Source organism: Lissotriton helveticus, chromosome 11 (genome assembly GCF_964261635.1).
Source record: "Lissotriton helveticus chromosome 11, aLisHel1.1, whole genome shotgun sequence".
Classification (NCBI taxonomy): Eukaryota; Metazoa; Chordata; class Amphibia; order Caudata; family Salamandridae; genus Lissotriton; species Lissotriton helveticus.
Window position 1 is genome coordinate 1,057,591,916 of NC_136072.1, and position 15,590 is coordinate 1,057,607,505.

A 15,590-nucleotide genomic window follows, 5' to 3' on the forward strand; every position below is an offset into this window, starting at 1 on the left:
TGGACCCAAAATGTGCGCTTTCATTCTACTTGGATCGCACACGCCAGTTCCGGGTGGATGACCAACTCTTTGTTGGTTACATGGGTGCTAAGAAGAGGAAAGCGGTGCACAAGAGGACCATCTCTCGGTGGATCATCTTGTGTATCCAGGCATGTTATTCCTTGGCTAAAAAGGAGCCCCCTGTTGGATTGCGGGCTCATTCCACCCGAGCCACGGCAACTACAACTACAACTGCCCTGGGCCGGGCAGTGCCCTTGCAGGACATTTGCCAGGCGGCTACGTGGGCCTTGCTGCACACGTTTGCAAGACATTACTGCCTGGACAGTCAAGTCCGGAGGGATGGCTTCTTTGGCCGTTCCGTCCTCCAGGACTTTCTGGTGTGATTATTGGTTCTCAGACCCACCACCGGGGTTCGTATTGCTGGGGTATCTATTCTAAGGTAAGGAATCTATCACTAACGTGTCTCTTTCAGATGCACAAGTTACTACTTGTGTAACGATATATCTGTAAGAGACATTAGTTAGTGATAGATTCCTTACCGACCCACCCATCCTCCCCGTTCTGCGAACCGATATCTAGGTTTAAGGTTATCCCCTTTCAGGGCCCTAGTTTCAATGGCACCAGTGTTGGTTTTTTAACATGGCTCAGCGCTTCTGGCGCGGAAAAGCTGTGTCTAAGAACTGACATCAGCACGCGGAGGCGGCGTCTAAGTACTCCGACGACGTCATCACGGCGCCGACGACGGACGCGGAGCCGCAGACAACGCCTACCGACGCGCAAGGGTACTGCTACGCAAACATTTCTGGATCCAGTCTGACACCTCGGGATATTCTAAGATAAGGAATCTATCACTAACTAATGTCTCTTACAGATATATCGTTACACAAGTAGTAACTTGTGCGTCAGTTAAAACAACCCTCCATGCAGACCTGTTAATAAATTAGTAATGTATTTTAATACATTTTCTTTACAATATGTTCTGAACAGTGAGAGAAGCAAGGTGATCGATGGAATGCTTGAATTAATCTCAGCCACTGGCAATCGCTCGGGCGCATTCCAATCCATTGTTTTTCACCCTCCATGTCATTTCAGTTTGGACCCAGCCATTTACAAATCAGTCTTAACCCTGCTCCTCATGGTAACAGTCTAGCCCGAACTGCCAGGCCGGGTTATCCTTGAACAAAAACACAAGCAACCTAGGACCAGTTTACCCTAGTTAGGGCAGACCTTGGTAACATCTAAGCATAAGACAAACACTTAAACGTACCTCTGGTCTCTATAGGGCGCAAGTGCGAACATCTACTGGACACGGGTGCATGGTCTCACCTCCCTAGCCCACTGGCAAGATGAAGACCAGCGTTTTGTGTTCTGTGATGAAACTGATACAAGATCTAGATCCTTTATGAGAAGCTGACTTACCCAAGAGCCCCAACTTTTCCTTGTCATTAATATTTCTTCATTCTTCTTTCTTGTCGCGTTGAAACTACTTTTTTTATTTGTGTTTGCTTGTCGGCGGCTGGTTCTTTTGCTAACTACTTTGTGAAAAGAACTTTAATTTGTTTCTGTAATGAATGGGTTAACTTTTATTTGACATGATTGACTTTGTTATTGCATAAAAATAAACTGTCAATCTGTAAATCTTGTTTCTTTTTATTTTGGAAAACAGAATGGGCAAGAATTTTTTGGGGACATACAAGAAGACGAAGAACTCCGAAGGTACAAACAGAATTTGCGCAATGTCTTTGTTGGGAACGTCTTTGCATTGTGCGGGCCTTACTTTGGTAAATTAAAGGAGTCACATAAATATTGTACCCACGGTAATTTCTGTGTGCTTCATTGTAAACATGGGAGTAAATAGTTTTTGGACAAGCTAGAAACGGGCAGGAGTTGGGTAATTTGTGTAAGTAGCTGAACTCGAGTGTCTCACATTAGATTCTGTAGAACTGCTCATTTTCATTTCCAAATACCAACAAATTGGCACTTTGGTGTTTAAACCGCAATTAGTGTATACCATGGCAGTGTAATCAAATAAGCTGCAATCACTGAAAATCCATTAGACCTGTGGTTCCTAACCTTTTGACTTCTGTGGACCCCCTACTTAACCATTACTGGAAGCCATGGAAACCGTGGACCCCGGCCTAAGCATTTTGGATGATTTGAACCAAATGATGCACACAAAAAATAGAAAAATAAGCATTCACCAAACAGTTCACACATTTTTAAATATTTTATTTAATTCACAAACAAATACAAATTTTAATGGAAATCTTTGAGTTTTTCTAAATTCAATTGTGGCCACTTATTGCCCATACTATATTCTGTCAGATGCACTTGCAATGCTCTCATGAATCAATCTAAGTATTCTAACTTGATTTTTAACGTGCAATTTTAAATTCTTTCACTTTTACAGAATGTTCTGAAACGTTAAATTTTACATATTGCTTCTTTATTTATATAAGTTTATTAGTCAGTTAATATTATTTCGTTTTCTAAGCAGCCCTACCCCCAGGTGTAGGTGACATGACCTGACCTGGTCAGAGCCGGTCGCTCCACCCGCCGCGTGGCCCATCCTCAGTGTGCCCGGTCTCCGCTTGCCGCCGCCGCTGCCCGTATAGTATCTGCCTCACTGTTGTGCTCGTTACGCCCGTATTGTATATTGTGCCAGTAATTTGTAATTTAGACTAGAAAAAAGGGTTAGGGGTTCTGCCCACCTCACCCTCCCGTACCTGAGCAGGAGACATCCAAGGATGAAAAAGTAGAAACGAATGGTACTGAAGGGATCAATCCACTTTTCATTTTCGAACAAGAAACAATTAATTATCTTGTGATTAACGAGTTATACACAGTATGAGTATATATTAATTCGTATACACATATATGGGCGGACAGCCAGAGAGGCACAACAAATAACAGCCTCTATACAACATATCACATGTACATTATATACAAATATACAAAACATTTACAATATCAAAACACACTTCTCTGTACCCTCAAGACAAAAAATATATAAAAATATATATACACACCAATTTACATATGTATCTCCTCTTAAATTAGAGTGGAGTATACAACAAAATGGTAGTCCCAAAAGAACAGCACCAGGGGGTTAACACATCCACCCGGCCTACATTTGTGTTGGTGCACCTATGAAAAAATTAAATCTTTTTTTAATTTTAACAGGGGACTTCGTTCGAAGCAAAAGGTGTCGACGCAGTCGTGGTCGCGTTTCAGCCAGATGATATAGGCTTCATCAGGACATGGGTACTCTAGTAACAACAAATACATATATTATCCTCTTTCCTACCTAAATAAGACAACACATTACACTACAACTTCAAGAATTAACACCTCTCCCCCACATGTGGAAATGCAGTGTCACTGGGTGATTCCATCCAGGAAGGGAAAACGAAATAGAAGGTCAAGACCCAACCAGAGATAGCTCCAGAAACAAAAAATAATAAAGTAAATATTAATAGTATAGGAGACTATCAAAAAGAACCACAACCACACCTCTAAGGGTGAACAGCACAACCATGTGACAGTCAAACAAACTCAGGACAAAGAGTTTTTTTCACCTTATATCCCAGAGTGTAGAAGTGTATATACATGCCTAATAGTTCAAAACCTATCTTGTGTCAGAAAATAAATACCTAGTCTTCACGGCCCAGGCACAACCTAGGGCAAGTAACATCGGCCAACCCACACACCCACCCAAGAGGGTGGGGTAGGTGCCACCGTCTCGGCTTAAATCTCGAGAACTCTACAAGAAGTAAACATATAGAGAGGCCAATCAATCACAGGAGCAGATCCCCCACGGGGGGAGTGGCCACATAGCAGCCATCACTATCAACAGGCTATCTAAAACCATTATTGGAAAACATACCTTATATCTTCACTGTGTCCGCCCAGATAGATATAAATGTATATCAGAAGTGGCTCAAGTCTCACGATCTTCCTACCAACAAGTTGGATCCCGGGAGAAGGAAGAAGAGAGGAACAGCACATCGTAAGTCACTAAAACCTCTATCCTTATTAACCCTCCACCTGTATTCACACGGCACTGAATATAGGTGCACCTATGTAAGACTACACACATCTAAAGTCTTTACTACGTGCGTACACCCACCATTACCAACATTGTCCGTTATTAGCTATACAAAATAGGGAATTAAGCCGATCCAAAGCAGATCTAAATCAGGGAGACGGAGTGGCTCTCAATACCCATAAATCACGTGCCACCCAAACTCCAAGGCTTCCACTCTCATAACTACATGTCGGATAGAAACCAAGACCTGCACCACGACCCTCAGTCGAAGAAAACCGATGGGGCCGTACCTGCCTATCACCCCACTGTCATATCTAACCCACTCCTCAAAGATCTACTTTACTTAACAAGGACTAGGACTAGGCTGCCAGCGCAGCGAGCTCGCATAATTATGCGGAGAGAGGGAAAGAAATTACCTTAGATATCCTACAGGATCGGCGACACGTTATAACGGTGTTCGCTGCAGCGTCTCTCTAGTCAATTCATCCGAGTGTTAGCGGGCGGCCAGACAACGCGCATTCAAATGAGGCGTCTCATACCTCAGACGGTGCGTCCATCCCGCAGACGACACTAAAAAGGGACTACAGATCCCTCAAGCGATCCCTAGGTCCGTTTACTCGCAACTAGAGCGCATCTACCGGCGTAAGACGGTCACACGAACTATACTAATTTCAAAAGGAAGACCAATGTCATTCAGGCATGCAAAGAGGCACCAACCAAAAATTAATACAAAAATGTAAGAATAGAAAATTAATTAAAAGAATAAGCATAAAAGAACAGATAAACACAAAAGGCCCATAGTGACATCAGGAAATTGTGTCGTATCCATTAATACTCCTGCATTTCCACTACTGGGTTCCCATTCTAAAGAAGGCACCGTGACCTTACATCCTAAAGAAGGCACCGTGACCTTACATCCCACCTGACTAAACAGTGTCAGAAAAGACGAATGCCACTCAAGTTCAATCTGTGGCAGAGCACATTAAATACACATTATATACATAAAGTCCCATCAAGAAGAAGTGTATATATAAATGTATATATACAGCATATCTACATAAACATCAGTACTTATTGCCATACCATATCGCAATCCACATAGACTCGATACAATCGTCCGCAGGAATATACATAGTACAGAGATCAAGGCAAAGGGTCAATGGATTCAGATCAACGCCCAAATTTCATCACGCTCATTAAGTCCCTTCTCCAGAAGTATGGTACCTCTCTATTAGTCTTGCTTCAGTACGATTCAACTTGGTCTCTAATTCTGTTTTATTTTTAGCCACAATGGCAACTAAGACTGCCCAAGTCAACTCTTCTTCATTATGGTCTGCCTCCATATAGTGCTGCACTAAGGGCGCCCCAATGTACTTGCACCTTATGCGTGATTTATGCTGTCCAATACGCATTTTGACTGCTTGTGTAGTTTGCCCAATATAGGACAAATCGCACGGACATGTCACTACATAGATAGCGTTCTTGGTATTACAATTAGAGAAGGTACGCATCGTATGTGTATGGCCATTGATGTCAATCTCTTTCAGATCCTTGGTATTCGGACACACAGCACAATTCATGCAGCGGTAGTGTCCGATCACAGGTGGTAATCCTAATAAGCTCCTAGTATCTTTTTTGCATGTCATTACTCTACTCGCCTTCACCAAATGCTGCTTTATATTTTTTCCTTTCCGAAACACAAATAGCGGTTTAGGGATATTCAAATGTTCTATAAGTCTCCAATTTCTTGAAATAATCTGTTTAACCTTATTAGCTTTTGGATTGAATGTTAGGACGCAGGTCAAGGATATGCCCTCTTTCTTTTCTTTGGGTGTCAACAAACTTTCTCGAGGCGTGTACCAAGCACGTTTCAATGCTGCTCTGACCAACTTCCTGGGATATCCTCTATTAGAGTTTATTCATTTGTGTATCCGCATTATCAAAATAGTCGCTTTTGTTGGAACAGTTGCGACGAATACGCAAAAATTGCCCATAGGGCAAATTTTCTTTAAGGCTCCTAGGGTGACCACTACTGAATTCTAAAAGTGTATTACGATCAGTAGGTTTAGTGTAAAGGTTAACCTTCAGGTGACCCTCGCTGTTATAGATCCACACATCGAGAAAGTTGATTTTATCGTTGCTAGCACTCATTGTGAATCTCAAATCCGAAGAACACAAATTAAGCCACTCATGAAACCTAGTAAGTTCCTCATTATTACTATTCCAGATGAGGAAAATGTCGTCAATTTGTAATTTGTTTTGTTCTCGCCAACTGTTGTGCCCCTGATTGTTTCTGCGGGCCTCTACCGCCGTTTTCTACCTCACTGCTGTGCCCCTGATCTCGTTTTGCCCGTATTGTATGTTGTGCCAGTAATTTGTAATTTGTTTTGTTCTCACCAACTGTTGTGCCCCCGATTGTTTCTGTGTGCCTCTACCGCCGGCTTTCTCCCGCTACCCCACCCCGCTCCCTGCCGCTGCTCCCCCGCGGCCCCACCCCCGTTCCCTCCAGCATCACCGCACCGCTCCCCTCCCCACTCGCCACCCCGCTCCCACCTCCCAGCTGCTCCTCCCTCGCTCCACCCCCCCACTCTCCATTCATGGCAGAGTCCACGCGTACGCGCAGTGGGCGCGCAGATTGTGCGCCAAAGGCAAGCCCGTCCGCGCCCAGCGCCAGACCCCCTGGCCCCCGCAGATGCCATCTCACCCGCCGGACTTACGACGCCGCCACCCTCTACGCGCTCAACACTGGCCGGATCCCCGGCTGCCACCGAGCCACCCCAGGACGTACCCACGGACCCTTCACCTGCCAATCCTGCAAGTACTCCTACATCCGGACCTGCACCACACCCGCCAAGCCGAGCACCAGCAGCAACCACCTGAAGTGCATCCTGCTAAACACCCGCTCCGTCCACAGACACGCCGTGGAACTATGGAACTTGCTCGATACCATATCTCCAGACGTCGCCTTCCTCACGGAAACTTGGATGAACGCCTCCTCAGCACCCGACATCGCCATCCCGGACGGATACAAGATCACCCGGAGGGACCGCGTCAACCAGATAAGAGGAGGCATCGCCATCGTCCACAAGAACACCATCCGCATCACGACCAACTCCGACGACACCCTCCCAGCCGCCGAACACCTTCACTTCCAGATACACACCGACCCCAAGAACACACTCAGAGGCACCCTCATCTACAGTCCCCCGGGACCCCGCACACAATTCAGCGAAGACATCGCAGACTTCATCAGCCCACACTCCCTCCCCTCCGCTGACTACATCCTCCTAGGGGACCTCAACTTCCACCTGGAGAACAACAACAACAACAACACCACCACCCTACTGGACAACCTCGCAAACCTCGGACTCAAGCAACTGGTGAACACCCCCACTCACTACGCCGGACACACGCTTGACCCAGTCTTCTCCTCCAGCAAGCACATCTCCTTCAGCCACTCCACCGGACTCCACTGGACAGACCACAGCTGCGTCCACTTCAGCTTCAAAAGGACCACGACTCACCACCACCCGCAACAGATTCCCCGCAGGAGCTGGAACAAGATCACCACCGACCAGCTCATTGAACCAGAACCCTCCCGCCAGATCAACGGACCCCAACCAAGCAGCCAACAACCTCACACAGTGGATCACCAACTGCGCCGACGACCTCGCACCCCTGAAAAACCATCCCAGCAGGCCCGACAGCAAGAAAGCTTCCTGGTTCAACGACGACCTCAAGAACTCCAAGAAGAACTGCCGTACCCTCGAGAAAGCCTGGCGAAGAAACCAGACTACAGACAACATGACCGCACTCAAGCACGCCACCCGCAAACACCACCAGATGATCCACACCACCAAGAAGACAGCATTCAAGGATCGACTTGACAACAACGCACACAACAGCAAGGAACTCTTCAGCATCGTCAAAGAGCTCTCCAACGCCAGCGCCGGAAACAACGACATCACTCCCTCACAAGACCTCTGCGACTCACTCGCCTCGTTCTTCCACAGCAAGATCGCAGACATACACAACAGCTTCGGCGCACAGACCACGCACCCAACCACAGAACCAACGCCCCCGACCACCACCCTCCGCTCCTGGACCCCGGTCAGCACCGAAGACACCATCCACATGATGAACTCCATCCACTCCGGATCGCCAACCGATCCATGCCCCCACCACGTCTTCAACAAGGCAGACTCCGTCCTCGCACCCCAACTCCGGGACATCATCAACTGCTCCTTCAACACCGCCACTTTCCCGGAGATCTAGAAGCATGCCGAACTCAGCGCCCTCCTGAAGAAACTATCAGCAGACCCCACCGACCTCAAGAACTACCGCCCCATCTCGCTCCTCCCGTTTCCTGCCAAAGTCATCGGGAAGACCGTCAACAGACAGCTTGCCGCCTTCCTCGAGACGAACGGTTCCCTCGACCACTCGCAGTCCGGCTTCCGAGCCAACCACAGCTCCAAGACCGCCCTCATCGCAGCCACTGACGACATCCGAGCCCTGCTCGACAATGGGGAAACAGCGGCCCTCATCCTCCTGGACCTCTCTGCAGCGTTCGACACTGTCTGCCACCGCACCCTAGTGCAACGCCTCAGCAACATCGGAGTCCAAGAGAAGGAACTGGAGTGGATCATCTCGTTCCTCGCCGGAAGAACCCAGAGAGTCCGCCTCCCCCGTTCATATCCGAGGCCACCGAAGTCATCTGCGGCGTACCACAAGGATAATCACTCAGCCCCACTCTCTTCAACGTCAACATGAGCCCCCTCGCAGCCATCGCACGCCAACACAGCCTCAACATCATCTCCTACGCCGACGACACCCAGCTGATCCTCTTCCCTCACCAACGACCCAGCCACCGCCAGAACCAACCTTCACGAAGGGATGAAAGACATAGCCGAGTGGATGATGAACAGCCGCCTGAAACTGAACTCAGACAAGACGGAAGTCCTCATCCTTGGATCATCACCCTCTGCCTGCGAGGACTCCTGGTGGCCCCCTGCCCTGGGCAGCGCACCCAAACCAACGGACCACGCACGCAACCTGGGCTTCATCCTGGCCTCCTCCCTCTCGATGACCAGACATGTCAAAGCCGTCTCATCATCATGTTTCAACATCCTACGCATGCTCCGAAAGATCTTCCGATGGATCCCCACCGAAACCAGGAAGACTGTCACCCAGGCACTAGTCACCAGCCGACTGGACTACGGAAACACCCTCTACACCGGAACCACAGCCAAACTGCAGAAAAGACTCCAACGCATCCAGAACGCCTCCGCACGACTCATCCTGGACATCCCCCGACACAGCCACATCTCCGGACACCTGAGAGACCTGCACTGGCTCCCCGTCAGCAAGAGAATCACGTTCCGACTCCTCACCCACGAACACAAAGCCCTCCACGACCTGGGCCCCAGGTACCTCAACAACTGCCTGACCTTCTACACTCCCACCCGCGAGCTACGATCCACCAGCCACGCCCTCGCCGCCGTTCCACGCATTCGAAAAGCCACCATGGGAGGAAGATCCTTCTCCTACCTGGCAGCCAAGACTTGGAACTCCCTCCCCATCCACCTCCGTCTGACCCAAGACCACCTCTCCTTCAGGAAGCAACTCAAGACCTGGCTGTTCGAGCAGTAGCGGACCCCTCTCCCCCAAGCGCCTTGAGACCCTCCGGGTGAGTAGCGCGCTATACAAATTTCTTGATTGATTGATTAGCACCACTAAATTAGACTATAAACTAGGATCTGACTTTTCACGCGGCATTTGACAGTCTCTGGCATCTTTTCAGTCACAGCTTTTTCCATTCTCTCTCATGATTTTTTTTAATAGCCTGGACCACAGGCAGGTACTGGGGGGCATTAGGGCATTGACATTTAGCACCCCATGCAGCAGGATTTAGAGTTGTTGGCGCATAACAATATGCCAATAATTGAGTTTTATGCTCTCATTCTTATGCGAAGGTCGTGCTTAAGTCTGCATTGCCTGGCTTCTGGTTACCCAGGCTAATTTGATTGTGTATCATCAGAACCACTCACTGATTCGGAGAGCCACAGTGACCCAGGCCACCTTGCCAGTCTCTTCTCCAAGTGCATGCAGAGGCGTACTATAGCAGTTGGGAGCAATGTCACTGCTCAGTAGCTAACCTAGGGGAGTTCTGATTGAGGGACCAGAGAGAAGGCGTGTTTCTTGCATGCCCGATACTTCAGAGTCCCTTCATCCTGTACCTGTCTGATTCCTTCCCTGCATTTGGGCTGGAACACACCAGTACGACATGGCATAGCTTACGTTTACATTGATGACAATTTGCAATGTCATGTATTCCATCATATAGTAGTCCATGTCTAATTAATGCGTGTGGTCTGGGGTAGCTGGTCCTGTTTTCTACAAGCTCTCTTTCAGTGGTTGTTTTAAAAAGATATGTCATCATGGTGCTATACTCTTTGTTGAAAATTGCAAAAAACACAGTTGATGGACAGAATGTAGAACAATGTCATACATTCACCCCAGTACAAGGATCTGGGCCTAAATCCATCGTTTTTTTGCACTCCACACCACCCTGGGTTAGACACTGGCTATATGCAAATCAGCTCTGACCCTGTGCCTCATGGGAACAGTCCAGTCCGAACTACCAAGCCATGTCTTTCCCAGACCGGAATCAAGCATCCAAGGACCGGTTTCTGGCTATCAGCCTTCATCAGCCTTGATAGCTTGACTCCAGTGGTGTGGAGAGCCTGGGACTCACGTCTGAGCATACCCAGCCCACTCGGGGTGAAAATTGCAAAAAACACAGTTGATGGACAGAATGTAGAACAATGTCATACATTCACCCCAGTACAAGGATCTGGGCCTAAATCCATCGTTTTTTTGCACTCCACACCACCCTGGGTTAGACACTGGCTATATGCAAATCAGCTCTGACCCTGTGCCTCATGGGAACAGTCTAGTCCGAACTACCAAGCCATGTCTTTCCCAGACCGGAATCAAGCATCCAAGGACCGGTTTCTGGCTATCAGCCTTCATCAGCCTGGATAGCTTGACTCCAGTGGTGTGGAGAGCCTGGGACTCACGTCTGAGCATACCCAGCCCACTCGGGGTGAAAATTGCAAAAAACACAGTTGATGGACAGAATGTAGAACAATGTCATACATTCACCCCAGTACAAGGATCTGGGCCTAAATCCATCGTTTTTTTGCACTCCACACCACCCTGGGTTAGACACTGGCTATATGCAAATCAGCTCTGACCCTGTGCCTCATGGGAACAGTCCAGTCCGAACTACCAAGCCATGTCTTTCCCAGACCGGAATCAAGCATCCAAGGACCGGTTTCTGGCTATCAGCCTTCATCAGCCTGGATAGCTTGACTCCAGTGGTGTGGAGAGCCTGGGACTCACGTCTGAGCATACCCAGCCCACTCGGGGTGAAAATTGCAAAAAACACAGTTGATGGACAGAATGTAGAACAATGTCATACATTCACCCCAGAACAAGGATCTGGGCCTAAATCCATCGTTTTTTTGCACTCCACACCACCCTGGGTTAGACACTGGCTATATGCAAATCAGCTCTGACCCGGAATCAAGCATCCTAGCCGGGCTGAAGAGAGGTGTTACCTCGAAACCGGGCCGGTCCTCGGATGCCTGTTTCCGTTCTGGGAAGGACATGGCTTTTGTAGTTCGGACTGGACTGTTCCCATGGGGCACAGGGTCAGCGCTGATTTGCATATCGCCATTGTCTAACCCAGGGTGGTGTGGAGTGGAAACGATGGATTTGGGCCCAGATCTTTGGACTGGGGTGAATGTGTGACATTGATCCACATTCTGTCCATCATTGTTGTGTTTGCAATTACCGCTCTAAGTGTACTGGGGATGCTCAGACGTGAGTCCCAGGCACTCCACACCACTGGAATCAAGCTAGCCGGGCTGATGAGAGGTGTTACCTCGAAACCGGGCCGGTCCTCCGATGCTTGTTTCCGTTCTGGGAAGGACATGGCTTTTGTAGTTCGGACTGGACTGTTCCCATGGGGCACAGGGTCAGCGCTGATTTGCATATCGCCATTGTCTAACCCAGGGTGGTGTGGAGTGGAAAAACGATGGATTTGGGCCCAGATCTTTGGACTGGGGTGAATGTGTGACAGTGATCCACATTCTGTCCATCATTGTTGTGTTTGCAATTAATACTCTTTGTTGAAGCCATGAATATTTCACAGCAGAAATTTAGAAAAAAAGTACTTGGAAGCACTGAGGCTACCACTTGTAGAAATGTATGTTTGTCATGAACAAGCTGTATTGTATTGTGTGTGCTTCAATGCAGAGCTTCATACCCCTAACATGACCGATTTCTTTTGCAGAGTTATTTACTTGCTTCAACCATACCCTTTGGACTTTAGTTCAAGAATTCTCTACGCCATTGCAACATCTACTACATCTGTAAGTTGAAAATTCCTAATGCAAGTAGAGCATGGAAAGTGTGTTCTTGGATGCATATTTTCAGAAATCTAATGCAAGACTGACTCTGTGGAACATGTGGGAAGTTATTTTGTATTTCCTTTTCATGTGGCTTCTATGACTAAATCTCCACTCTCTATTTTAAAAGAAAAAATAAGGCATTTGTTTTTTTACACTGTTTCTGACAGACTTCTAACCACAGGTTCCTCACCTTGTGAATCCCCAAGGCTCTAGAATGGATCTGGAGAATTTTCAATAGCCATTCCCTCGTGCATTGGTAGGTTGCATAGTGTGACTCTCCATGAGATCCAACCCTCCCCATATGTTAAGGCGGAGCCACTATATCTGTACCACCTTTGCTTGCTAATGTCAGTTCCTTTCTTTCGGTGAATTCTGACGCGGATCCGGAGCTCCTTTGAATCCTGTCAATTTGGCAAAAATTCTCCCCTGAAACTGTGTGCAAGGAACATATCCCCACCAAAACCCAGAGTTTAATCCATGATGGGACTGTTTTCACCTGATGTTAATGACGGACAACCACAATGTCTGTCTCAGGTGTCTTGGCTCCAAGGACCACTCTGCATCATGTGACTGCTGCGCAAAAATAGCCATCTGCGACTAAGAAGCCAAATTAGCCATTGTGGAAATCCAACAGAAGACAAAGAAGACACGGTTTCGGTCAAAGTCAAGAGTGCAGATGTGTTCCCGAGGCAGTTTTCGTGAATGTTCATCATTGAAATCAAAGAGTTCAGGTAAGTCGAAGTCCTAAAAATATAAGAGTTGCGCATCGCCTCAGCACTCCCACCATTCAGTCACGCAACGCCCTGAGTACCTCCAGGCTGCGGAGATGTTACCCGATTTCAGAACAAATTCCGACCCTGCTTCAAATGTACCACTCTTCCACATATCATTGACAATGCTGCAACAACCCAAAAGTCTTAAAACTGGCCTGGAGACAATACTTGGTACTCCTCTGGGTCTCTCTGGCACGCCTTCAGGCACCAAGGATCTGAGGCAGCCTAAAGTTGGGTTACTTCTGACGGATTCATATCTGACACAGACTATGCCACTCAATCTCGCTTTGATTTTTTTTTGTGAATATATTTTTTTGCAGATGTTCTTTCACAAATATACATCGGTCAACAACTGTACACTCTTCATTGATTGGGACGGGTCCATGATCCTCTAGTTACACAGCCATTTAGCCCACAACCCGGAGGTCGGGCGGCAATAATACAACCCGTAAATTGCAAGTGTACTGTACAGTGCTAGCCATGACCGGCCTTCAAAACGACATGCATCTGCTTTACTTTTACAACCTATCCCCCACCCAACAAACTAATTTACCCCTGAGGTCTATCATTAAGTCATCAAACTCTGGACTTATAAATGTTTATGCGAAACTTAAGTTTCCTCCCCTCCCAACTCACCCCCCGCCCCCGCCATCGGTGCCTTGTGGATAGGACATATATCATGGAACAGGAGTTCTGCAGTCAGCAGTTGGGGAATCATATGGTGTACCTGTCGTATTACGGGGATACAGTCAGGTCATTACCCTCGGCGTCTAAGTCACTTTGTGTGTCATGATCGCGCAGAGCCTGCACCAAGGCCTCCCATGCATGCGCAGTTTCCAAATCCCTTTCGTTCTGCTGCCGCCGCGCTAGCTGATATATCAAGGTGCTCTCTCCCTCAGCCCATTTTAGAAATTCGCTGCGCCATTTAGCACCAGTTGGACCCGCTCGTGCCTTCCATTGTCGTGTTATTTCGCGTTTCGCTAAGATTAATCCCATATCTATAAATTTGCTGGTGATTTTCGTCTTGGGGGTATGCGGAAACCAATGAAGGATCCCCACCGCCATGTCGTACTGTAGTGTGCGTTCTGTCACCTCATTAAGAGTATCTCCCACCGTTCGCCAGTAAGAGGCCAATCCCGGGCAAGTCCACAGCATGTGACTCAGTTCAGCACCCCGTGCCTGACATCTGGGGCAGGCCGCAGTATCTGAAGCAAAATATTTTTGTATCTTTCCTGGGGTCAGATATGCCCGGTGTAGAATATAGAAATGGACTAGTTGGAACCGCGCATTGCACGTACTTTTCCAAGCACGGCGTATCAACTGAGCCCATCTGGTCTCCGGGATCTCCCTCCCTATGTCCACTTCCCATTTGCCCCTGAGCGCCTCTAGCGGAGGCAGCCTCTCATTAATCATCCTGGTAAACAGACATGTCACTGCCTTGACCGTTCCCGCTGCCATCATGACGTTTTGGCATGTCATTGTCGTCTTTGGTTCCTCCAGTCCTCCCTTCCAGTGCGCTTGTATTGCCCTCGTGATCGCCGCATGTAATAAAAAAATCGCCCCGGGGTTTGTCGAAACGGTCCGAAAGCGCCTGAAACGGCAGCAACACCCCGTCCTCATACAGATCGCCCATTATTTGGATTCCTGCCTCCTCCCAATTTTGCAATTGCGACCGATCCCCATCATGTGGCAATGCCGTGAGCATCCCCACCGGTATTTCAGGAGCATAGGCATGGTGCACTCCTGCTCTACGCTGAGCGCGGTTCCAACACAACCTAATTGTCCGTTCTTCTTGTGTAAGGTCACGCAGGGCTAGTCTGTTGCATTGCAATGTAGGAGAGTACATGTCTAGGTATGCCTATTCCTCGCGCATCAGGTCCCCGGAATTCTCGTGCTATCTCCTGGGTATAGACCTGCAGCTGGGCTGCTAAGTAATACACTTTGAAGTCAGGTACAGCCAGTCCCCCCTCCACCTTGGGTCTCTTTAGAGTCGTAAGTGCCACTCTGCGACGGCCCGATCCCCATAGGAAGGACACGATCAATGTTTTCAGGTTCCGAAACACCGCGGGAGGAATCTAAATCGGCAGCATCCTGAAATAGTACAGGAGTCTGGGGAGCGCCACCATCTTGAGCAGCGCTATTCGTCCCGCCACCGACAGTGGGAGGGTGGTCCAAAAGGACATGCTGCCCTTCAGCGCTCTGATACTCCGGGAGATATTACCCTCCAGTACATCAGCCGGAATGTGATAAATATAGACCCCTAAGTACTTCAGGCAGTTGGGTTCCCATCTA

The 15,590-nt window shown here is 48.2% G+C and overlaps 1 protein-coding gene across 2 annotated transcripts in view; it reads left to right on the plus strand.

Annotated features, from left to right (window-relative positions):
- The window catches only part of KNTC1 (kinetochore associated 1), a 913,665-nt gene that overhangs the window by 646,977 nt on the left and 251,098 nt on the right, over positions 1-15,590 (plus strand). For both annotated transcript variants that reach the window (XM_078667574.1, XM_078667573.1), the window contains exons 52-53: positions 1,667-1,716; positions 12,408-12,486. In XM_078667574.1, the coding sequence (XP_078523700.1) occupies positions 1,667-1,716; positions 12,408-12,486 (129 nt within the window). The remainder of the gene's footprint in view (positions 1-1,666; positions 1,717-12,407; positions 12,487-15,590) is intronic.